Source organism: Rhinoraja longicauda, chromosome 9 (genome assembly GCF_053455715.1).
Source record: "Rhinoraja longicauda isolate Sanriku21f chromosome 9, sRhiLon1.1, whole genome shotgun sequence".
Lineage (NCBI taxonomy): Eukaryota > Metazoa > Chordata > Chondrichthyes > Rajiformes > Arhynchobatidae > Rhinoraja > Rhinoraja longicauda.
Window position 1 is genome coordinate 43,731,255 of NC_135961.1, and position 26,776 is coordinate 43,758,030.

The following is a 26,776-nucleotide window of genomic DNA, read 5'->3' on the forward strand; positions in this document are numbered from 1 at the left end:
CTGACCTGCTGAGTTACTCCAGCATTTTGTGAATAAATCGATTTGTACCAGCATCTGCAGTTATTTTCGTATACTCATTATAATCAAATCGACTCCTTGGTATCACATGTCCTGAACCCAATAAAATTGAGTGGCGGGCATCCATGCCTTGTACGGAGTTTGTACATTCTCCCCATGACCTGCCTGGGTTTTCTCTGAGATCTTTGGTTTCCTCCCACATTCCAAAGACGTACAGGTTTGCAGGTTAATTGGCTTGGTATGAATGTAAATTATCCCTAGTGTGTGTAGGATAGTGTTAATATACGGGGATCACTGGTCGGCGCAGATTCAGTGGGCCGAAGGGCCTGTTTCCGTGCTGTTCTAAACTAAACTAAATGGCAATCATTAATACCTTGCCACTCTGCACACCTAACACACACTTTGGGAAATATTAGGATATCTTGGAAACATGTTTACAAATCAGACTTGAATTAAACTGTATTTTTGACCACCTTGTTAACACAATTAGTGATGCAGGATCCTGTACGACAAATGCAGTTCCAAATCAAAGATTTCAGGTACAATCTCACTTGCCAAGTCTGACAGAGAGGATTGGCAGGAGAACTTTGCTTGTGCTAGAATTTGTCCTCGTGTACTAAGACTAGAATGTGGGTGGAAAAGTAATCAGCCTAGATTCCTTCCTTTAATAGTTATTGTTTAACTCCTGCTGGAATATGTGTTGGATGTATTTTTGTCAAGGGGATGGGTAATAGATGGCAGATCTCCTTCCATGAACATGATGGGCTTGAGCGGTGATTTTAGCTGATTGTTGCACCTTGTATTTAAGTGTTTCGGTTCACTCATGGTACTTGACTGCTTTGGTCTGGTGTTGGAAGGTTGTTCGGTGTTTTCTATATCATACCTCAGTCAATGGTGAGGAAACAATAATATTTGTACATTAAAATCTTTAGTAAATTATATCAGGATATTGGCAGAACTGGTCATGCATCTACTTCAGCCGTTTAAAAATGGAAAATTTTAGAAATATTTAACAGGACAGGCAGCACCTGTGGAGAAAGAAACGGAGATAAGCTTTCAAGTCAATGATTTTTCATAGTTATGACATTTAGCCGGTATAAAGAACAACAGGATTTAATACATGATTTTGTAAAATAACTTGGGATCTGTTCAAAAACATTAACTTCCAATTTTTGGTTTTGCTTAATATTTCATGCAATCTAGATATTGCTGGTAAGGCTGTATTTATTGTCCCTGAACCAAGGAGACATATAAGAGTCAACCCTAAGGTGGGTTTGGAGTCACGTGCAGACCAGACTGGGTAAGGATGGTAGATTTCCTTCCCTGTATTCCCTGGCATCTTCGGAGGCCTTCCTCACTTTACCACCATCTGCCAGACCCCATCTTGTTCTTTCCCAACTCCCGTTTCCATCAACTCTTTCTCGTGGGTAGGAGGCTGGGGTTTCATGCCTGGAGTTTGGGAGCCTGAGGTGGTTGGGCTATCTTTACTCATTCTGGTCTCATTTTCTGCTGGGGACTTGGTGGTGGTAGGGGGTGTGTCTACATTTCTGGGGCATGTTGCCACTGTCTCTCTTATCATCTGTGTAAAGGTGCAGACTCATTTAGACCCCGTAGAGGTGCCCTGCTTCCCTACACAGGTTGCAACACATGCTTTCCCTGCAGTCTGTGGTCTGGTGCCCTTTCTGCTTGCAGTTTTTGCAGATAACTGTGCTGCATTGAATCACCACATGTCCGGTTTGTTACAGTTGCAAGGCACCCTGGGCTACTCTGGTACACCAAGAGATGTTAGTGCTGGATAGGCCATTCAGAGGCTGCTGTGGGTCTCAAGTCACATATCTGCCAGGCCAACTAGATAACAGATATCCTTTTCCAAAGAAAATTAGTGAACCAGATAGGTTTTTGAAGTAATCTGGTAGTTTTGTGATTCAAATTTATCTTTCCAGATTAATAATTCATACATCTATATAATATTCGAATAAGTAAGTCACTATGTGACTGGATATTATGCGTTATGCTTTTTATTATGTATATTCTGGAATCATTTCAGTTTCAAGACAGCTACTTGGGCTATAATCAATTTAACTGATAATCGTCATTAGACTCTGAACCCACAAGAAGTGTAGATACTAGGTTTCAGAACCAATGGGAGAGAAGACTAATATATCAATTAGCAATCTATTGCTAATAAAGCTGCCAAAGAAACCACAGTGCTATGTTAGCAGTGAACTGATGTGACTCAAATATGTCTTCTTTGTTGAATGCAATTAAATTCAATATTTAAATGCAAAACAGCCAAATACCATAGTTGTTGGAAGTCTGAAATTATTTAAGAAAATTGTCCGATCAGACATCTGTACAGAGAAAAATAGAAATGATATTTTGGAGTGTGAGTTCTCATCAATATAACCCATTGTTAAAACAGATCAATGTTCATTGCCCTAAAGCATTAATTCAGCTTCTCCCTTCACAGACACTGCATGAATTGCTCCCTAACTCCCAGCACTTTATGTACTTTATAAAATAATCACTGATGGTAGTGATTGATGATATTTCACCATAATGGCTTTTCACGATATCTTAAATTCCCACCCAGATTCCAAATCATGTAAATATTATAAATGATTTTCTATGGCAATGTCCTATTCTACAGTACGCTTACAATAATTCTTGCTACGTTAGGATATTCCTTATGGGTGCTGCGCAGGGCATGAAAAATAATAGCTTCAGTGCACCCTATATGTACAGGAAGGAAACGTCTGCTCCCAGTGTTGGATGTTGGACAAGGTGTCTGGCAAATTGGAGACAGTAGAAAAGGCAAATGAGGTGGAGATTAAGTGAAACTGAATATTGTAGTTGCCAGGATAAATTTAAGAGACGTTTATTTACAATAAAATTTGTACGTAAAACAGAAGGCTATTATTCCTCATAACCATTTTTCATACCATACAGAGAATGAATAATATGTAGTTGCAGTACACCCTCATTTTAACGGACCTCTTTAGAGCGGATTTCGGTTACAGCTGATTGACCTATTGACGACTGCTATTGCCACACCCAGCTCGAACCGCCACCATGGCCCTTTCCAGGCCGGGCTGCCGATGCCACCCCTGGCCTGCACCTCACTCCGGCTGCCTCCAGGCCTGGTTGTCGATGCCACCCTCGGCTTGCACTGATTTCCTGGCCGTTCCAGGCCGGGCTGCCGACTCCATGCTGGGCCCGCACCACCACTCCGGCCACTTCCAGGCCGAGAAGCCAATGCCAGACCATACAGCCTCCCCGGCCGCTACCAAGCTGGACCTACTGCTGCCTCCACCGGTCTGGACAGTTTCCTCGGGCACTTCCAAGCTGCCGCCACCACCGACCGTTACCTACACCGCCGATCCTCGTCTCCCCCCCAGATTCCAGCAGGCCCGAGCCATCAACTCACCTGGATTCCAGGCCCAGTTCCAGACCGAGAGTCTGAAGGTCTCAACCTGAAATGTCACCTATCTATTTTCTCCAGAGATGCTGCCTGACCTGATGAGTTACTCCAGCATTTTGTGTCCTTTTGAGTATCAACCAACAACTGGAGTTGTTTGTTTCTATTACAAATACAATGATAATCCCTTCCTCAGTTTGTAGTAGACAATCGGCAATAATGGACACCATTCCTCCCCCTATGGTCCATTATAATGAGGGTTTACTGTATTATCTAGCTCAGTTCCCATGATGTATGATACCTGCAATATGGTGAATGCCAGTAAAGGATGTCAGGAAATGTAGGAACGTGAAACTCCAAAGGAAAAAAAGAGAATACCATTCCAGAAATTAATGGGTAGAAAAATAGCAGAGCCCTAGAAATAGAGAAGAATACTGGGAAAAGAGGTTGTGCAGAGGAAAACATCTGAATATTTCATAAAAGGATTCAATTTGTATTCTCTTTATTAAAATATTTACTATTAGTGTATTCGCATTGCATATTTTTGCATATTTTCTAACATGACATTTTCGTAATTATAATATTCAAGGTGAATGAGTGAAGAGGGCATCATACTATTATTATTATTATACTGACAATGACGTACAAATTTATTTACGTACAATTTTTATTGTGTAAGTGTTAAAGGAGACATAAGGAAGTGCTTTGAATTCCTTTTGTTCTGATAATTCTATATATGAATAAAATAGTCACATGTTTCAGCATTGTTCACTATACTTTGAACATAATAAATAAAACCAAGAGTAGATTATTCATCCACTCCTCCTTGCTTTGTCATTCAGTAAGATCATGACTGAATTTTCACCTCAGTGTAACTTTGCTGCAATAATTCTTTATCCCTAAATTCCCTAAGGATCTAAAAATCTACTGATTTCTGTCTACTCATTGGCTCAATCTCCACAACCCTTTTGGAGGAGAGGATTTCAAAGGTGCACAACCTTATGGATGGAGAAACTTCTTTTCTCAGTTATGAATGGTGGGCTCTTAAACCTGTTTTTTTTTTAATCCACGATTTTAAAAACCCTGGACTGGGGGCGCATCATCCCCGAATCGGCCTTTTTAATCCCCACATTAACCTATTTCCTAACCACTTCCAATCGTGTCACTTTGCAATGTCAACTTATGATTCTTCTGATGTTATCTTCCAAGAGTTTGTGTTGGTTCATGGCACTAATAAATTCACCAGACTCTCTCAGCTCTCGGCCCTTGCTGCCAGCAGCAACTTCTAAATGCAGCATATTCCTGCTCTCAAATGCTCTTACAAACTGTTTAATCTTTCACTTTTATGTTCACCTCTTCTCCAACTCCCAACCTTGCAGAGCATGTGCCTTCTTCTCCTATCATTTTCAGTGTTGCGCCAGAAATTTCAAATCCCAATATCAGAAAATTACTACTACTATGACTACTACTACGACTACTATTGCTGCTACTACTACTAGTACCACTACTACTACTACTACTACCACCACTACTACCTGCTACCATTCTGCCAAAGGGAGAGCGGATGACTAAGATGACAGTTCCACCCTTGTCCATTTTGTACATGCGTCACCATGTGCCATAAAATTCACAGTGCAAATAGAGTTAAGCTGTCTTAGATCCTGTGGTCCAAGTGATACTTTATCATTCTCTGTATATTTGTATATATGTATACCTAAATTCAGTAAAATCTGCAGGATTTCCTTCACATTGAATTATTCATCTGGCTGTGTGATATATCAAAATAGTTGCACACCGGAGAGAAGTTCTATCCTGAATTTGTGAGAATGAGCATTTATAAAACTGACATTATTTTTCTGTGTATGTTTTCAAAGGCAATTTGAAGGGATTTTTTCTGGGATTTTTTTGCTGCTTAAATTTGAACAGAGAAGAATAACACCAAAAGTAAGAAACAAAAATCATGGTGTGACAATAGACAATAGACAATAGACAAAAGGTGCAGGAGTAGGCCATTCGGCCCTTCAAGCCAGCACCACCATTCAATGTGATCATAGCTGATCATTCTCAATCAGTACCCCGTTCCTGCCTTCTCCCCATGCCCCCTGACTCCGCTATCCTTAAGAGCTCTATCTAGCTCTGGTTGGTATTGCTGTCAAAAAGTGATATCCCACAGCTCACAGCAGTATATAAATACATTTAAGATATGGCTTTTAAATAAACTGCTGTTGGAGAACTGTTCCTTATACAGGTCATTGGTTTCTTTCTCTTATTTACCTTACTTTTGTGATTGTTCTTGTGTGTCCATTTCCGTGCACAGGGCTCGATTTGTAAGTTGAAGTTGTTATTGCTATTGAATAAACATGCTGCAACCAGATTTGTATTTGCTCAACTTTCCTCTTAAAATCTTCTTTAAAAGCCCATTAAGTTTTTTTTCTTCCCAACAATCTGAACAAGCTGTAAAGACACAAACTGCTCTGCATTGTAACATACTTTTTTTACGGTAGAGAAAGACATGAAGAATGGGGATCTTGGGACAGTTAATGGAAGTGTATTGAGGACAGTCAGTATTACAGTTGAGGAGGTGCTGAATGTCCTAAGGCATACGAAGGTAAATAAATCACCCGGATGTTCCACACGGTTTAGTTTAGTTTAGTTTATTATTGTCACATTTACCGAGGTAGAGTGAAAACCTTTTGTTTGTGTGCTATCCAGTCAAAGAAAAGGCTATACATGATTGCAATCAAGCCCTCCACAGAGCACAGGCAAAAGATAGGGTACAACAATTCATGCACTATAAAGTGCAATTAAAGATAGTTCACAGGTCTCCAATAAGGTAGATGGAGGGATCAGGACGGCACCCTAGCTGATGAGAGGACCATTCGGTTGCCTGATAACAGCTGGGAAGAAACTGCTCTGTAAGGTTAGTTCGCATGGGATACAGGGAGGGCTACCCAATAGGATAGAGAATTGGCTTCATGGAAAGAAGCAGAGAGTGATGGTGGAAGTTGTTTTTCAGACTGGAGGTCTGTGGCTAGTGGTGTGCCTCACAGATCTGTGCTGGGCCCATTACTATTGATGGTTTATATCAACTATTTGGATAAGAATGTACAAGGCATAATTAGTAAGTTTGCAGACGAAACTAAAGTCGGTGCTATCGTAGATAGTGAAGATGTAAATTGTCAAAATTTACAGCAGGATCATGATCTTTTAGGCAGGTGAGTTGGGGAATGGTTAATGGAGTCTACTGTGGATAGGGTGAGCAGCTTTAAATACCTGGGAGTCCACATCAAAGAAGATCTGACATGGACAACACACATTGCCACACTGGTGGGTAAGGCAAGGCAGCACCTTTACCACCTCAGACAGCTGAGGAAATTCAGAGTGTCTCTGAGGATCCTTCAATGCTTCTACTCGGGGGCTGTAGAGAGCATCCTGTCCAGCAACATCACAGTCTGGTTTGGGAACAGCTCTGCCCAGGACAGGAAGGCCCTGCAGAGAGTAGTGCGTTCGGCAGAACACACCATGGGAACTACGCTCGCCCCCCTGCAGGACCTATACATCAGGAGGTGCAGATCAAGAGCAAGCAAGATTATGAGGGACCCCTACCACCCCAGCAACAGACTGTTCCAGCTGCTAAGGTCAGGCAAACACCTCCGCTGTCATGCTGTGAAAACGGAGAGGATGAGGCGGAGTTTCTTCCCACAGGCTATCAGGACTGTTAACTATTATAACTCCAGGGACTAATTTTTTTTTTCTGTATTAATTTAAATTTATATGCTGTAAATGTAATTTTTTTGTTTGCACAATCCGCAGGCATTGCCACTTTCATTTCACTGCACATCGTGTATGTGTATGTGACAAATAAACTTGACTTGACTTGACTTGATATGTGCAAGATGTTGCATTTTGGGAAGTCAAACCAGGGCAGGACTTTCACAGTGAATGGTGAGCTCTGGGGAGTGTTGTTGAGCAGAGGGACCTCGGATTGCAGGTACATGGTTCCTTGAAAGTAACATCACAGGTATATAGGGTAGTCAAGAAGAATTTACGCATATTGGCCTTCATCAGTCAGAGTATTGAGTACAGAAGTTGGGACATTACGTTATAGGTGTACAAGATATTGGTGCGGCCACATTTAGAGTACTATTCAGTGTTGGTCATCCTACTATAGGAAAGATGATGTTAAACTGGAAAGGGTGCAGAGAATTGCCAGAACTTGAGGGCCTGTGCTGTAGGGAGATATTGGGCAAGCTTGGAGTGCAGGAGGATGAGGGGCACAGGAAGATGAGGATCTTAAAAAGGTATATAAGATCATGAGTGATATAGATGGGGTAGATGCACAGAGTCTTACCCAGAGTAGGGGAACCAAGAATGAGCAGGCATAGGTGAGAGATAAAAGATGGGCACCTTTTTCACGTAGAGGGTGGTAGGTATATGGAACAAACTGCCAGCGGAGGAAGTTAACTTTTAAAAGACATTTGGACAGGCAAAAGGACAGGATAGGAAAGGTTAAGAATGATATATGGCAAACATGGGCAGGTGGAACTAGTGTAGATGAGGCATTTTGGTCGGCTTGTGCAAGTTGGGCCAAAGGGCCTATTTACATACTGTATAGCATTATTGCGCTATACTTTTGATAGTACTTTAGTTAAAAATTCAAGGATATAACAATTCAAATTATTTTCATGACATATTTTAGAGTTTTGTTGTTTTAATTTATACAGTGTAGCGCGTCGATAAAGGCCCGAAATAAAGGCAAGGAGCCAGGTATTTCGGGAACGTTATATTTTATTGTACCTCGGTTATCAGACGGGTCTAGTCTGCCGGAATGGCTTGGCGCCCAAACCTTGTCCTTATATACCTGGTCCCGGACCGCCTCCCTGGACTGGTCCATTCCCGTGCCGAGGGGTCGGTAGAAGTATGGCCCGACCCTTGGGAGCCGCCACAGTATCTCCCCCCCAGAACCGGAGGCACGAAACACACTGGTGGTCGCACAACCCAACCGGACTGCGTACGGTAATCGATCGACAGAGGGGCCGGCGGAGGCACAGTTGGAGGGACAGGTGGTGGTTTATTGCAATGCAGAGGAGGCTACCTGGCTCATCTGTTGTGATAGGCACAAAAATGCTGGAGTAACTCAGTGGGACAGGCAGCATCTCTGGGGAGATGGAATGGGTGACGTTTTGGGTCGAGACCCTTTTCAGACCTGTTGTCAGATTGGTTGTGAGCCAGCTCTCATCCAGAGCAATCCTGTCAAACCCACTTCTCTTTTCCTTTAATTCTACAACTTATTCTCTCACACCTGTCCCAAACCTCTCCTTTGATTAATTTAGCATTTACCTACAATACAGCATAATTTACAGTAAATCATCTAACCTACCAGCACAAATTTGGGCTGTGGAGGAAACTAGAACACCTAGTGGAAACCCACTCAGCATACTCAACACAGATAGCACTTGACGTCAGAATCAAATCCAGATAACAGAGCTAACTGTTGCAACACCAAGCTGCACTAAGACCTTTGAAATGATGGAGAGTGGAAGATTAAGATAATATGTGGTGGATAAACGTAGAAACAAAGAACTGCAGATCCTTATTTACAAAAAAGGCACAAAGTGCTGGAGTAACACAGTGGGTCAGGCAGTATCCCTGGAGAACTTAGTTTGATGACGATTCTGGTGGAGACCCTTCTTCAATCTCTGAGTTACTCCAGCACTTTGTGAACCTACTGAGTTACTCTAGCACTTTGTGGAGTCTGAAGAAGTGTCCCGGCCCGAAATGTCACCTATCCATATTCTCCAGTGATGCTGCCTGACCTGCTAAGTCACTCCAGCACTTTGTATCTTTTTTTTGTGAGGGATAAATGTTTTATTCACCAAAAGAAATTCTGCAGTTACTTCCCAATGTTTTCAGAATTTTATGCAAATAATTGATGGTTTGCAATACATATGACTCACAGACCAAAGTTCCCAGCATAGAAATTCTATATGAGTCCTAGAGTCATACAGCGTGGAAACAGGTAATTCGGCCCAACTTGCCCACACCGACCAACATGTACCATCTGCACTAGTCTAACACCTGCTTGAGTTTGGCCCATATTCCTCAACCCTGTCCTATCCATGTACCTGTCTAATTGTTTTTTAAACATTGCAATAGTCCCTGCCTACTAAAAGCAATAGACCCTCTAGTAGTCCCTCCAATAGTCCTTGCTTCAACTGCCTTCTCTGGCAGCTTGTTCCATACACCCACCACCTTGAAGCAGTATGCATTTGAGAATTTTATGCAATGTTTAAGTGAAATATTTGTATAAGTGGTACAATTTATCATTTCCCCTATCACATTGTGAGTTTGTTCAAGATTTGTTTTTTTTAACACTATCTACAAGTTTTTAATCATTATTTTCGTGCCATTTGTTTCCTTTTTTCAGATTGTCATACAAGTGAAATTTTTATTAAAATGTTACCTATAAAGCAGATAAAATCTGATTTGGACTTTGTACGGCTGGCACAGTACATTTAATCACAATCATAATTTTTTTACCCGACTCTTGTCTAGTGTGCTTTCCAGAGTTGGGGTGGGTGGAGAAGAGGTCCAACATGGAAAGGCAATATTTAATAAAGGTTTTAAAGAGCATTTGATAGAAGGAACAAGATGCATTTACAATGAAAAGAAGATACTTGTAGGGATGTGCATTTACAGCAAACATTTATGTTGGCTCAAAAGTGCTTGTGGGGATACTTGTAGGGATGTGCATTTACAGCAAACATTTATGTTGGCTCAAAAATTGTGAGTTTGTTCAAGATTTGTTTTTTTTAACACCATCTACAAGTTTTTAATCATTATTTTCGTGCCATGTGTTTCCTTTTTTCAGATTGTCATACAAGTGAAATTTTGATTAAAATGTTACCTGAAAAGCAGATAAAATCTGATTTGGAAGTTGTACAGCTGGCACAGTACATTTAATCACAATCATAATTTCTTTACACAACTCTTGTGCTTTCCAAAGTCGGGAGTTGGGGTGGGTGGAGAAGAGGTCCAACATGGAAAGGCAATATTTAATAAAGGTTTTAAAGAGCATTTGATAGAAGGAACAAGACGCATTTACAATGAAAAGAAGATACTTGTAGGGATGTGCATTTACAGCAAACATTTATGTTGGCTCAAAAGTGCTTGTGGGGATACTTGTAGGGATGTGCATTTACAGCAAACATTTACGTTGGCTCAAACGTGCTCGGCAGAGCAATGGTTTTATGCCTCAGAATAAGTAACCTCAGTTAATTGCAGAAATAATTTGTCTCTTCACGTTTTATATCTTTTTTATTTCAATGCAATAAATAATAGATTTCAGGAATAATGTGCCCCTAGTTGTTGTGTGTTATTTAGCTGTCTCCTGAACACCAAGCTCAAATAATCGGCAGCTGTACTTTAGTACTGTGTGTTATATTTTTGCTAACGGGTAAATCTGAAGGGTTCAAAAGATTTCCAATAATCTTGATCCCAAGTGGATTCAGTCTGGCTCACCCCACATTCTGTTTGACTTTTTTTTAAACACAATTGCTAACAGTCATTGACAGAAATGAGCAGCCTGTGAGAGGGCACATTGATGCGATTGATGTGCATACGAGAACCAGAAGGCTGCCATGTTAAATAAATCCTATGTAAGTGATGTATTACTGCTCCGGGTTGAGAATGTGTGACTTATGTTCCATCCGTATCTACTGTTTAAAAAGTGAAGCAAAGCTTTTCAGAGATCAGCAAAGCAATTTTTATTTTGTTAGAGAGAGATGCATATTTTTAGTCTGGTTTTGTTTATGGTTTTCCATTACCTTTTGAGTCAATCTTAAAATTATTTAGTTTTATTGGGGGAAGTTCCAAAAAGAGTATTTAAAGATATCAGAAATTCAGTGTGTAGAACTCCACATTTAATTTGTAGCTCAAAGATCTTCAAGTTATAGAAGTATTGAATTTATGCAGGCCCACATTGAATATGTTGTGGCAATGATGAACATTAATACACTTTTATTAAATAAACTGAGCCAGTGTAAAGGATATCATCGAGAGGATGCATAATATTTTTAAGGGAGCATACTAAAGGTTATAGTATAATCTGTCCCAACAACATGGAGATGTCCAGCACTGATGCTTAAAAACAAAGAATATGGAACAGTATAGGGTAGCCTGTCATATCAGTGCTGAACATAATACCAAATTAAAATAATCCTTTCTACCTATATGTGATCCATATCCCTCTATTCTGCATATATTCACGTGCCTGTTGAAAAGCCTCTTAAACCCCACTATCATACCTGAGTCCGCCACCAGCTCTGGCAGTGTGTTCCAAGCACTCTGAGCAAAGAAACTTGCCTGAAACATTTATGTTAACATTTCACCCTCTAACTTTAAAACTAGCCCTATATTTGACATTTCCATTTTGAGAAAAAGCTTCTGACTGTCTTTCAAATTTTTAGCAACTTCTGTCAGGTCTTTCCTCAGTCTCATATGCTCCAGAGAAAACAATCCAGGTTTGTCCAACCTTTCCTTACAGTTAATATCCTCTAATCCAGGCAGTGTCCTGGTAAACCTCTTCTGCACCCTCTCCATAGTCCCCACATCCTTCCTCTAATAGGATGACCAGAACTGCACATAATACTCCAAAAGTGACCTAACTAAAGTTTTATAAAGCTGCAACAAAACCTCCTGATTCTTATATTCAATACCACGACAGATGAAGGCAAACATAGCAATCATCTTATTTACCATTCAAAGTACTTGTGTTGTCACTTTCAGGGAGCTATGGACTTGCGCCCCAAGATTGCTCTGTACATCAATGCTATTGAGGGTCTTCCTATTAACTGTATTCTTTTCACTTACATTTGACCTCCCAAAAGTGCAACACCTTAAACTGAAAGAGGAGCAGGATGATAAGGAAAGCTACCAGAAGGACATATGACACCTTATCTCTCAGAAGAATGGTAGAAGGAGGCACAATTTGTGGATAATAAACGGACTCTCTGATGGAAATAAGTGTTTCTAAGAGAATCTGCTAAATTTGCTGGTGTTGAATCCAAAGAAAGTTCCCCCTCCTTACTCCAAATTTATCACCAACATAGTTTGCAAATAATCAGCAAATCAAACCCAGAGTCGTACAGTAAGAAACAGACATTTCGTCCCAACATGTTAAACCTTTCCTATCCATGTATTAACCAACATTTAAATGTTGTGATTGTTATCTACCTCAACTACTTCATCTGGCGGCTTGTTCCATATATGGTAGTCCTAGCCCTAGAGTTTTTCTTGGGCCCCTGGCATCCACCCCACTAACAAGAAAGCCAAGTCCCTTTCAGTAAATCTAGGAGATCCCATCTGCAGCTTTTCCCTACTCTATAGCAGCCATTATGTGTAATTGCTGCTGTCTGGTTGGAGTGGGCTGACGGATGTGCAGGTGTCAGAAATTATCAGAAGTTGTGTTAAGTTGAGTGTGGTCTCCATAGGAATTATGCAGGTCTCACTTTGACTAAGGCCACAAACTACTATAAACCCTTTTCTAACATCATTTCATGATTTTGTTTTCCTGGGTAATCTGAATGGGCCTTAATGCAATGCTAACTGGGAAAGAGCAAAGTTCACATAATGATGGAATCATACAGCATGGAACTGCTTCTAACTTTAAACTTGTCAAGCAGTAGTATTATCTGTTGTGAACTTCAGTCTGATTTTGTGTGAAGAATTGGCATGATAGGAGGATTGGGCAAGGGGTGGGGGTGGAATCCAACGCAGGACTGAGGAATGTGAGAAGTTGGAAGTCGGTATGGTTTGTGGTGAAGGTAGTTCAATGGACAGAATAGGCATTACAGGGAGCGAGGAAGACTGTTGGATTGAATTGCACTTATTTTAATGTGAGAGGTCTAATGAGTAAGGTGTATGAACTCAGGTCATGCGCACGTACGTGCGACTGGGATGTTGTAGCCATTATGGAAACCTGGCTAAGAGAGGGACAGCTTAATGTTCCAGGGTACTGGTGCTACAGGATAGATAGAGGTGGGGGTAAAAGAGGAAGTGATGTTGCGTTATTGATTAAGAACAACGCCACGGCAGTAGTCCGAAATGGCATTACAGATGGTTCATCCAGTGAGTTTGCCTGGGTAGAGCTAAGAAATAAAAAGGGCATCACCTTGTTGGGAGTGTACAGGCCACCAAATAGTCAATAGGAATTGGAGGAGCAAATATGCCAAGAGATTGCAGACAGCTGTCTGCAAGGGCTTGGATGGGGTGGAGTTTGTGAAATGAGTTCAGGAAAGTTTCCTCAGGCAATGTGTAGAAAGGGCAAAGCTGGATCTACTCTTGGGAAATTGGGAAGGGCTTAGAGGTTGTTTATATAAACTTCAGCAAGGCATTTGGTAAGATTCCGCATGGTAGGCTGTTCTGGTTAGATCATTAGATTGCATGGGTTCTGGGGAGAGCTAACCGTCTGCATAGAGAATTGGCTTCATGGAATGAAGCAGAGCCTGATGGTGGAAGGCTGTTTTTCATACTAGAGGCCTGTGACCAATGGTGTGCCTCAGGGATCGGTGCTGGGCCATTCCTGCTTGTGGTTTATATCAATTTATTTGGGTTTATTATTATCACATGCACTGAGATACAGTGAAAAGCTATGTTTTGCATGCCATCCAAACAGATCAGATATACATAGATCCAAATCAGTTCAAACTCAAGTGCAATATATAGAGCAAAGGGGAAGATACAAAGTGCAGAATATACAGTAGTTCTCACATTGTAGCACATTGTAGCGCATCAGTTACTTATATAAAGTGCAAAGTACTTAAAGGGGTAGAGTTGAATCGAACAGTGCCCTAGGTTATGGAAGGACTGTTCAGAAGCCTGATAACAGTGGACGAAGTTGATCCTGAATAATGTAGAAAAAAAGCATACAAAAAAGGGAAAACATAATCGAGTAAAACATTTGTGGAAGAAGAAATTTAACAGGCATCTTTATAGTCAGGACGCAGGCAACTTATATCTTACTATATTATGTATTGCGTACCCTGAAAAGCTGGAATTGGTGTTAATTATTTCACAAAAACTGGCATCGATGTAATGGGCTTGTCAGGGGTGTGATGCAACTTGAAAGTAAATTTTGGAGAAAATATTCACAAGAATTTTAAATTATTTTTGTTTAAATATCAATCTTCCTGTTGGAATATGGGAGGAAACCGGGGCACCCAGAGAAAACCCATCCAATCACAGGGAGAATGTACAAATGACGTACAGACAACACCCGTAATCAGGGTCGAACCCAGGTGTCTGACACGGTAAAGCAGCAGCTCTACCACAGTGCCACTGTTTTCCATTAAGATTATCCATAAATAACTTTTCAGGATATAAGCGATCAAATGGGGAAAAGCTACATTGTTGAATAGCAAAGAACTGTGGAGGCTGGAAATTAGAAATAAAAGCAAAAAAATACGAGGGCTATTCAGAAGGTCTGTGAAGAAGGAAACAGAGTTGGTTTCATGTCAATGACCCTTCCTCAGAACTGGAAAGATAGGAATAAAACTCAATCATAATGTAATTAAAACACGAAGAGTGGCAGCTTTCTAATTAATGTAGCGTTATAGAAGCTAAATGATAATGCCAACACACAACCATTAAAATGAATGGATTAGCATTGTCATTATGATTAGAAAACATCAAACACTATCTGTACAAGATTGTTGCAAACTTTTCATATTTTATCTTCAGCGGGTAGAGAGATTGTGATATGGGAATATATTTCAGAGAGAAAATTAATTACAAAATGTAATCTCTGCTTAATGTAAACTTTTCTTCTTTATACTAGTCAATGAACTGGAGGCACTACTCAGCTCTCAGAGTGCACTGACAAACAAATTAAAAGCAGAATGTCGCACTTTAAGTCAAAAGCTACAAAAGATCACAGAAAAAAACAGGTAGGAATTATTTCTGGTTTTGCACAAACTCATGTTTTGTAATCATTGATATTAGTAAAAGTAATTTCTAACCATCTCAATATTGCTATCAACCTTATATTTTGTTTACATTGTTCATAATCATCAAAGTTTATCTTTTTTTAAATCTGAGATTCATAGATTACTGATCACCAAAGTATTCAGGGATAAAGAGAAAAGGATATGGAGACAGGTCGCAGATCAGACACTGATTGACATGAAAACCTCAGGGGACTATGTAATCTATGTTTGCTTCAACGTTTCTACTATCTCTGGAATATGTGGCAGATCCATAATCTGTCTGAAGGGTCCCGACTTGGATAGAATCCATGTATTCTAGAGATGCTGGGCTGCATAGTGGTGCAGCGATAAAGTAGCCGCCTTACACCGCCAGAGACCTGCGTTCGATCCTGTGCTGTCTGTACAGAATATGTAGGTTTCCGCGGTGACCACGTGTGTATACCCCAGATTCTTTGGTTTCCTCCTATATTCCAAAAATGTGCAGGTTTGTAGGTTAATTAGCTTCTGTAAATTCGCACTAGTATGCAGGATAAAACTAGTATACGGGTGATTGTTGGTCAGTGCGGACTCATTGGGCCAAAGGGCCTATTTCTACGCTGTATCTCGAAATTAAACTAAACTAAAAGATGCAGCCTGGCCCACTGAGTTATTCCAGCATTTTGTGTCTTTATCTGTTTGTATTAGTTTTGTTGTCTTCTTTGATTTTCTATGACTATAAACTTGCAAATCTCATCCAATTTGTTTTTGCATTGTAAAGGTTTTATTATATATGTGGTGTGTTATTTGTACTCTGATGGCTAGAGCATCTGTCATTTTTGCAATCTGGTAGAGGTACCAAAAAAAGGATTAAATACCTTAAAGTTGTCAGATATAGCACTTCTATGCAATTTTTGAAGCTATATTCGTCTGTCTCCAGAACAAAAACAAACTGGAAGAAACTCAGTTAGTCTAACAGTATTTGTGGGGTGAAATAAATTGTTGACATTTCAGGTTGAGACCCTGCATCAGGCCGAGAGTGGAGAGAGAAGAAAGGCGGTATAAAGAGGAAGCAGGGAGTGGTGAGATAGGGGCCAGTAGGAGATAGTTGGATCGAGGAGGGGTAAAAGGCAACTGAAGCTAGGTGAGGAAAGAATCAAGAGACAGAGGCATGTTAGTAATGGTGGTGAGGATTGTCCAATTTTAGTCGACTTTCTCAAAATGACTATGAAGACTTCACTGTATCCTTGGAGTATCACTAAGTCAAGGAAAGATGAAAACATTTTTTTCTTGCATTTATGAGCAATAAATGTATATTATTATAAAAATTAAACAGAGTTATGCATTAGGAAATATATGCAGAGTTTTTCCAGGATTAAGAAAATACATCAAAGGTAGTGTGGTTAACCTAGGCTTATGAGCTGCTGTATTGCTGCATGATCAACTTAAAATGGAAGTGACAGGAAAGATGCACAAGAACTCCAAGCCTGCATAATCATGCTGGGAGAATAAGATCTGATTTAAACATGGGATATTTAGGGACACATTCTCAAATAAAGCAAAGGAGCCACAGCAAAGGTAGAGCATAAAAGAAAATGGGGTAACAAAAACTATTACAGAATTTAAAGAACACGAAGAAAAGTATCTAGTTAATATAAAGGCAAAGAATTTTTAAACTATAAAGTATATCATTAAAGGACACACAAGAAACTTCAGATGCTAGAACCCAGAGCAGAAAACGAAGTGTTGGAGGACCAGTCTGAAGAAGGGTCCTGACTGGAAACATTCTCCAGGGATGCTACCTGACCCACTATGTTACTTCAGCACTTTGTGTCTGTTTGTGTAAATCAGCATCTGCAGTTATTTGTTTATGCTGGAGGAACGCAGTGGGTCAGGCAGCATCTGTGGAGGGAATGAACAGACAACTTTTCACGTTAGGACCTTTTTCAGGCTCGAAGAACCTTCAGAGTCTGAAGAAGGGTCACGGCCTGAAACGCTAACTGTACAATCCCACCATAGTTGTTGCCTGACCGATGAGCTCCCCCAGCACTTTTGTATGTTTAAAAGACATTGCTGTTGGAGCATGGAGCAGCACTGATACTAAATGAATTGGCTGGCTTCATTTTCAAAGAGTTGGCACATTTGGGGGTGGACCAACTAGAATAAACATAGCTAAGTGGAAAACAAATAGAGATATGCAACAGGTACTGATGAGTGAATCAAGAGAAAAAATAGAAAAGAATGAACATATTCTTCCAAATATCACTTGGAATATGGCAGCAAAAACTAAAACAGGAAAATTTCTAGAGGCCATCATATCAGGGGGTGGAGGGAGAGGGGAGGGGGAGGCAGAGGAGAGAAGGGAAAGGAGGGAGGAGGGGAGATAGAGGGAGGGGGAGGGAGGAAGCGGGAGGGCGATGGAGAGAGGGAGGGGGAGGGAGGGGAAGGAGGGAGGGAGAGAAGGGAGGGAGGGGGGAGTGGGGGAGGAGAAGGTGCTGCACCAATGCAAGAGAGGTTTGGGCCCAACGGGTCCACTTGGTCCAGTATTCTATAAAGTTTAGTAGGCAATGCTTAAATGGACTGCAGGATCGGAAAAGTAACAAATCCCTTAAGGGTTAATTATACTCCAGGAGACAGAGAATTAAGAGGAAGATGGTGAAACATTGTTGGTATTTTGAGGGAGTTTACGAAAACTCTGGAGCATTTGACAAGCTGGAACCCGACAAACATAGTTTCAAATATCAGTCTGAAGACAGGTCCCGACCCAAAATTTCACCTATCCGTGCTCTCCAGAATGCTGCCTGATCTGCTGAGTTACTCCAGCAGTTTGTGTGTTAGTTTCAAATATTGTTTGGTATTGCTGTGTTTTCCATTTTCAAGATATTGCTGTAAAGCATAAAGGACGAATTAAGATATTTGAAACAAAAATAAAATGGAATGATAGAATTTATTTTTAATAAGTAGGTCTAAGAGAACTAGATGTATTGCGTTTCCTGCATACATTGTTTGTAACCCATAAGAGGCTGCAAAGTAAACAGGATGCCAGATTATAGAGACACAAGGAACGGCAGATGCTGGTTTACTAAAAAAGACACAAAATGCTGGAGTAACTCAGCGTGTCAGGCAGCATCTCTGGAGAACATGGATAGGTGACGTTTCAGGTTGGGACCTTCCTTCAGGTCTGAAGAAGAGTGCCGACCTGAAACATCACCCATCCATGTTCTCCAGAGATGCTAGCTGACATGCTGAGTTACTCCACCACTTTGCATCATGGACGCTCATGGGGTGGATCTACTAGAGTCAACTTGGTCCACAAAGTCAGCTTCCAACCTGATTGCCCACACCAAGTGTGCCGGGCCTTAACAATGATAAATAGCAAACCCCACATTATTAAATATTGGGATAAGCAATGCACACAGGCTAAAACACTTTAAAAATGGTTAGGGTTTGAATGGTTTTCACAATCTATTCAAAGATTTTTTTAAAATTAATCATGCCCTAAATAATGTCAAATATTTAACATAATTAAACATACAGACTATTTACCAAAGGTATTTTTCAAAGTAAAATGTAAAGATTTTACTCCAGGGTTGTTAGTTTGTAATGTTGTGTTCCAACCCCTTCCAACACATTTCCTTCTGTAATTCATTCTTCAGAACTACAGATGGGATTGGAATCCTTTGGGGATAAAAAACTTGAAATCGTTTAGGTAATAAATTGAAGCATTGTAAGTAACAATGGAAGTGACTGGACTAACTGAATCTGCTCGAGCTCAGCATGGTTTCTGCCAGCACATTTCCTAGCATAATTACTGAAGATCTATGAGAAATTGATGCTCTAGTTTGCAAGATCAATGCTAGAGTGTAGTCAAAATAGGAAGTAGTTTGTGATTACTAACCGCAGAACAGTTTATAACTGTAGACTCAAACTTCAAAATTATATGAAGAAATAATACTCTCAGTTGTTTGAGAAATATAGTCAGGCTAACATCTAGTCAGGAAGACATTTTCAGAATTTTTCAGAAACACAGATGGATTATGTGGATAAAAGGCCAAAAAATATTGTTTTAAAACATCAATAGTTGGTTTGCCAATGAGTATTTTAGAGGTTAGAATACAGCACTAAACACAATAATTGTAAATTAATTGAAGTCATATTCTGGAAAGATGAATTTTATGAAATCTGATTACACACTGGTTGTTTTGTAGCAATTTCAGCATCTCAGTCTCGATTACAATTTTATCTCAATATTGAGAAATACTTCATTATTTCCTTTATCAAGAGTTTTCGGACATATCAGCGGCTGTTTCATGAACGTACATCTATTAAAATTTGAAGCCTCTACTCCACAATCATTAGTCAATTATATTCTGTTTCAACTTCTTCCAACATTTTCTCTTTTTTTCCTCTAATTTTACGGAAACAGTAAGGGGATCAGTATCTTATACATATATCCCATCAGAGCCTCCTCCTATATATTGTCTTTGAAGCCCATAATTCTTATTTGGTCTCCTTCATAAAGAGGAAATAATTTTACCTTCCAGAGAAGCAAAAGCTTCTCTCCTAGAGTCTGGCACTGTGAAAGATTCAGCCTCCAGCTGCTGGGTTGGCTGTTGAACAGGAATGGTTAAAAACCCAGGGCTTCTGAAAAGAAGTGATAGAGATCATCATAGCTGCAAGGAAATCTTCCACACAGTCTGTTTGTAACAGTAAATGGAAAAGGTTTGCCATCTGGTGCCAAGATCATGGACAGGATCCCATGCTGTGTAGGATCCTTGTGATTCTCGACTATTTGGGTATTCTGGTAGAATCTGGACTGTAGCCCAGTTTGATCAGAATACACACAGCAGTTTTCCCAGTGTTAGTATAACGGAGCCAGGTGGGTGTTCATCCTATGTTGTCACAGTTTACAAAAGGAGTTTGGAAAGTCAGAACTCCACATAAGTCCTTCACTTCCCTGTGTGAGTTAAATCTTTCTTTCTGGATAATTGAATTAATTTTATCCCCCTTTTCTCTCTTGTGGTCTTTAACCTGGATCTTATACACTTCCCAGATGAAGGACAGGATGAGAATTTCTTCCTGGATCTTCACTAACTCATTTCTGTAGCCAGCCACCAGGAGATGTGTGAGCGTGACTCAAGGTGACAGGTCTGTCTATTTCCTTACTTCCCTGTGGAGAAGCACCTGTCCTTCACTCAGTGGTTTTTCTCCGTGGCCCCACTGAAGAACAGATCACAAATTCACCCTGGGGTAGAACTGCTCCAATGTGTTTCAGTTTTGTTACATTTAGTAATTGTAGCAGTGTTCTATTCTATGCCCCCTCCTGCCCCAGCTCTTTCCTTACAACATGAGATATAATTGGCATTGCTTCATCTCATACTGCTTTGTAAAGCAGAGTTCCAATCTATTGCATAATTCAAAAAATGTAGGGCTCGTAGTCTTTTGTATAGCCCATAAAACACATAAAAATATCATTGCACCCAGATATTAAATTAAAGAGCACTTTAATACAACTTCTTTTTCAATATTAAGTGATTTTAAAACAATCTCTGCAACTTCCTATCTTTTTTAGTCCTACCCAGTCTAGGATTTGATTGAAGGAGCATGTTGTTGGATTGTGAATGATGCCAATCTTCATGGCCCCGGTTTTATTGTTCCTGAAGTGGGTTTCGTGCTCGGCTAGTTCAAATGGTTGTGAATAGTCAGCCACATTGGGTGAGTGAAGAGTCAAAAAGGAAGACTAAAAGAATTGCGTGAACTTAAAGCAATCCATTAACTTCTGTTACCATTATAACTTCTGTTAACATTATAAGTTCTACCTCTTTTTATGAAATCTACAAAACTGTCAGGAATGACTATCTGCAATAAGCATGGGTCTAGCCATCCACCATTGGTATTGAACTGCATTAACATTGCCAATCCCCCCCACTGTTAATATCCTGGGGATCTCCATTGACCAGGAGAGCAGGTCAGAGGAATAGACATCCTGTGGCAAGTGATTCAACTACTGTCATCCCAAGAATATTTTAATAATTTACAATGCACAACTTAGGAGTAAGATAGAATACTCTTCCCCTGTCTAGCTGAATGCAGCACCAACAATTCAAAAACCATTTGACATCATGAAGAACAAAGCAGCAAATTTAAATGGCATCCCCTTTAACTTTCCCAAACAGTCATTCCATCCACACAAATGCACAGTAGCTACAGTGTGTACCATGTACAAAGTGAACTGCAGTTACTCGCTCAAGCTATTCTGACAACACCTCCCAAACCCTCAACCATTAGAAAGGACAAGCGGAGTCCCTGCATGGAGATGCCATCGTCTGCAGGTTCCCCCACAAATTGCACACTATCCTAACTTGGACATTTATTACTGTCATCAGTAAGTATAAATCATGAAGCTCCTTGCTGAGCAGCAGTATGGGAGTATCTTCACCCACAGGACTGCAGCAGTTCAAGGGCAATTGGAGTAGGGAAGTAAATGCTGGACGTTCCAGTAACAGCCAGATCTCGAAAGTGAATATTCATAAAATAGGTATGATAAATTTCCACGGTCTCCTGATAGGTCGTCCGATCTTGCCTGACAATTCCTGGAATTCGTTAAGGAAGTAAATAGCAGGACAGACAAAGGAGAGTCAGTGGATGTTGTTTACCTGGATTTTCAGAAGGCCTTTGAAAAGGTGCCACACGTGAGGCTGCTAAACAATATGAGAGCCAATGGTATTAGAGGGAAGATCCTGGGGGGACAGGGCTTTCTCCATCGCTGCTCCCACCCTATGGAACTCACTACCCCAAACCGTTAGAGACTCCCCCACACTCACCACATTCAAAACATCGCTGAAGTCTCACCTGTTCAGTACTGCCTTCAACCACTGAAGGTCACCTCACCTACTGTCTCCTTTCTCTGTTCATTTATTTATTTACTTATTTATCTATTTATTAATTTCCCTATGTTCTCAAAATCTCTGTAAAGCGTCTTTGAGTATATGAAAAGCGCTATATAAATAAAATGTATTATTATTATTATTATAAGATACTAGCATGGATAGAAGGTTGGCTGAATGGCAGACGGCAAAGAGTGGCTTTTTCTGGTTGGCTGTCAGTGACTTGTTCCTTTCTCGCAGGGGTCGTGTCGGGCCCGCTAGCCTTCACATTGTATATCAATGATTTGGATGAGAGAATTGATGGCTTTGTGGGCAAGTTTGCGGATGATACGAAGATAGGTGGAGGAGCAGGTAGAGTAGACGAAGCATGGATTTCGCAGAAGGACTTGGACAAGTTGGGAGAGTGGGCAAAGAAGTGGCAGATGAAACACTGTAGCAAAGTGTATAATCATGCACTTTGGTAGTAGGAATAAAGACGTAGACTATTTTCTAAATGGCGAGAGGATTCAGAATTTGGAGGACAAGTCATTGGGGTTTTTGTTAGGCGGAGATTGACAGATACTTGATTAGTAAGTGTGTCAAAGGTTAGGGGAGAAGGCAGGAAAACGGGGTTGAGAGGGAAAGATAGATCAGCCATGATTGAATAGCGGAGTAGACTCAATGGGCAGAATGGCCTAATTCTGCTCTTATGACATGAAATTACTTAACCGTACTGCATTATAATTTAACCCGAGTAGAACAAATTCTGTAAAAATCTTTATGTCAGGAGGTGAAAAGTTTGAAATACAGTGCATTCAGAAAGTATTCAGACCCCTTCACTTTTTCCACATTTTGCTACGTTACAGCCTTATTTTAGAATGGATTTAATTCTTTTTTTTTAAATCATCAATCAACTCACAATACCGCATCATAAAAAAAGCAAAAACTGGTGTTTAGAAATTTTTGCAAAGTAATTAAAAAAAAAAAACTGAAATATCACATTTACATAAGTATTCAGACCCTTTACTCAGTACTTTGTTGAGGCACCTTTGGCAGCGATTCCAGCCTCAGGTTGGATGGTGAACGTCGATGCACAGCTATTTTCAGGATCCTCCAGAGATGTTCGATCGGGTTCAAGTCCGGGCTCTGGCTGGGCTTCGTGACAAGTCTGTGAATGTCCTTGAGTGGCCCAGCCAGAGCCCGGACTTGAACCCGATCGAACATCTCTGGAGGGACCTGAAAAGAGCTGTGCATCGACGCTACCCATCCAACCTGACAGAGCTTGAGAGGATCTGCAGCGAAGAATGGGAGAAATTACCCAAATACAGGTGTGCCAAGCTTGTAGCATCATACCCAAGACTTGAGGCTGTAATCGCTGCCAAAGGTGCCTCAACAAAGTACTGAGTAAAGGGTCTGAATACTTATGTAAATGTGATATTTACGTTCTGAATGCACTGTAGCACTGTAACTCACTGGTTTCAAGTCCAGTGCAGAATATAAAGACGGAAACATTTTCTTAATGACTTTGGCTGAATTGTGAAATGAATTTCAGTAGTCTTCAGTGGGGAGATATATGCAGCGTAAATTGTTCATGACAGCAGGTTAACAAGGGGTTTACACTGTCAATACCTTTTCGTGAAATATTGCCAGACATTTTTGACATTTTTGATTTGTGCTTTGGTGAGCTTGAGCTATCCTTTGCTCACTTTGGATGAAACATTTGAAAAGAATCTCTATTACTTGATGAAAACATATTTAATCTGTTATAAGCAATCCAAGTTCTTATTCCATAGCTTTTTGGATATTTTACTTTATTATGTTATTTATTATAACTGCTCAGCATGTCTGGTTCGTATTTGCATTTGATTGTTTACTATATATTTGGCTGTGGGTGAGCTGTAGTTTTCCCTTTGAACTTTCTTCTGATCATTCTGCAACAGGTTATTTTATATAGTAGCTTCCAAGGCAATCAAAATTACATTGAGACATGTATTCTGCCTGCCACTGTACTCTGTTTTTACAACAATTAATTAAGAAGCAAATAAAGCAAGAACTAAATTGCAACAATTTATATCTTTATTCGGTGACCATGCAAGGAATTACTTTTGAATTGTAGTCATTATAATAATGCATGTAAATACAGTAGCTGCTTTGCAAAGTGACGATGCCCCAAATAAAATGCATCTGATTGTACTGAAGGTAGGAAGATGAGTAACAACAGGGAATACCAGATCTTTGTACAATGATCATCAAGATCAACTTGATAACAAGAAACTCAATTCTAAATCTCATGCATAAAATGGATATTGAACAAAATAGCCATACAGCTGGAGAACATGTATAAATGATCATTTAGAGAACTGTGTTGAATGTATTAAATGTCACTATTATTGTTGACTAATTCTCTCCTCCTCCATATACAGTGCCCTCCATAATGTTTGGGACAAAGACCCATAATTTATTTATCAGTCTGAGGAAGGGTCTCGACCCGAAACATCATCCATTCCTTCTCTCCCGAGATGCTGCCTGACCTGCTGAGTTACTCCAGCATTTTGTGAATAAATACCTTCGATTTGTACCAGCATCTGCAGTTATTTTCTTATACTCATTTATTTATTTGCCTCTGTACTCCACAATTTGAGATTTGTAATAGAAAAAATCACATGTAGTTAAAGTGCACTTCGTCATATTTTATTAAAGGCCATTTTTATACATTTTGGTTTCACCATGTAGAAATTACAGCTGTGTTTATACATAGTCCCCCCATTTCAGGGCACCATAATGTTTGGGACACATAGCTTCACAGGTAAGTGCCTCCTTAATGCAGGTATAAGAGAACTCTCAGCACCTAGTCTTTCCTCCAGTTTTTCCATCACCTTTGGAAACTTTTATTGCTATTTATCCAAAGTCAAATAAGCCATTATGAGACTGAGAAACAAGAATAAAACTGAGACATCAGCCAAACCTTAGCAAAATCAACTGGAAGGTATCACAAAATACTGGAGTAACTCAGCGGGCCAGGCAGCATCTCAGGAGAGAAGGAATGGGTGACGTTTCGGGTCGAGACCCTTCTTCAGATTGATGACAGGGGAGGGGGCGGGACAAAGAAAGGATATAGTTGGAGACAGGAAGACAGTGTGAGAACTGGGAAGGGGGAGGGGAAAGAGAGGGACAGAGGAGCTATCTAAAGTTAGAGATATCAATGTTTATACCGCTGGGGTGTAAGCTGCCCAAGCAACTGGTGATGTTCATTATTCACAGACTTCAAGCAGTCATTGCATGCAAAGGATATGCAACAAAATACTAAAACATGACGACTTTCATTTACATGACATTGGTATGCCCCAAACATTATGGTGCCCTGAAATAGGGGGTCTATGTATAAATACAGCTGTAATTTCTACATGGTGAAACCAAAATGTATTAAAATGGCCTTTATTAAAATCTGACAATGTGCACTTTAACCACATGTGATTTTTTTCTATTACAAATCTCAAATTGTGGAGTACAGAGGCAAATAAATAAATGATGGGTCTTTGTCCCAAACATTATGGAGGGTACTGTATCTAGAAATCTGGCAGCACAGTTTTGTTTTCATTTGATAGTTCTAAAATTACTAGTTCAGACAAGCCAGATGCTCCAGTTTTTGCACTTGTCCTGTTTTTTTGCAATGAATCATTGTTCTCAGAGCAGCTGATTTTTTTCTTTCTTTGCGATCCTGTACATGAGAGATTATGTAGTTATTCAATGGTATTTGGACATTATCATGTTAAAATATTTAGATGGTTAGCACCATCTTCACAAACTGCAAGAATATCTATTCTTAGACATTACCTTATTCTGTTGTTATTTATAGTAGGAGAAAGCTTTCAAGATTTCAAACATTTTTATTTGTAGACAATTATCATACTATTCTTATGTCATACAATGACTGGTGAATATAGAATATTGCTGATTATGCTCCAGGATAATATGTTTGTTTACAAAAAAAGTTGATCAACAAAGGAAGTTGTTGCAAATATCTGACAAAAAAGTCAGAGGAGAAATAATAATTCTTAAGATGGTAAATTATATCTGCAATTTATCCCTAAAATATGCTGTTGGCATATTTGGTGCTTCTTTTCAAAAAGTTATTGATCCCGGCAAACTTTTCATCAAAGAGGTGGTGAGTGGATATAATTGATACCTCTTCCAGTGAACTCCTACATGTATGATAAGTTCAATTCCTATTTTTTGATGTTTGAATTATATAATTTTGATCTCAAAAATGTATTGCAGAAAGCCAATCCCTTGAAATGTTCTGTTACTGCTGTCATTGTTAAGTGTCCTGGGGAGCCGCGCGTGCGGCGGGAGTGTCCTGGAGAGCCCCGCGTGAAGGCAGACACGGGTGAAATTATTATAGGTAACAAGGAAATGGCAGAAGAGTTGAACAGGTACTTTGGATCTGTCTTCACTAAGGAAGACACAAACAATCTCCCAGGTGTACTAGAGGACAGAGGATCTAGGGGGATAAA

The 26,776-nt window shown here is 40.0% G+C and overlaps 1 protein-coding gene across 7 annotated transcripts in view; it reads left to right on the top strand.

The window, feature by feature from the left end:
* sdccag8 (SHH signaling and ciliogenesis regulator sdccag8) overlaps positions 1-26,776 on the top strand; it is a 272,774-nt gene that overhangs the window by 167,046 nt on the left and 78,952 nt on the right. For 5 of the 7 annotated variants that reach the window (XM_078405351.1, XM_078405349.1, XM_078405348.1 and 2 more), the window contains one exon: positions 15,273-15,381. The exons of the other annotated variants lie outside the window; for them this stretch is intronic. In XM_078405351.1, coding sequence (XP_078261477.1) covers positions 15,273-15,381 — 109 coding nt within the window. The remainder of the gene's footprint in view (positions 1-15,272; positions 15,382-26,776) is intronic. 7 annotated transcript variants of the gene reach the window in all.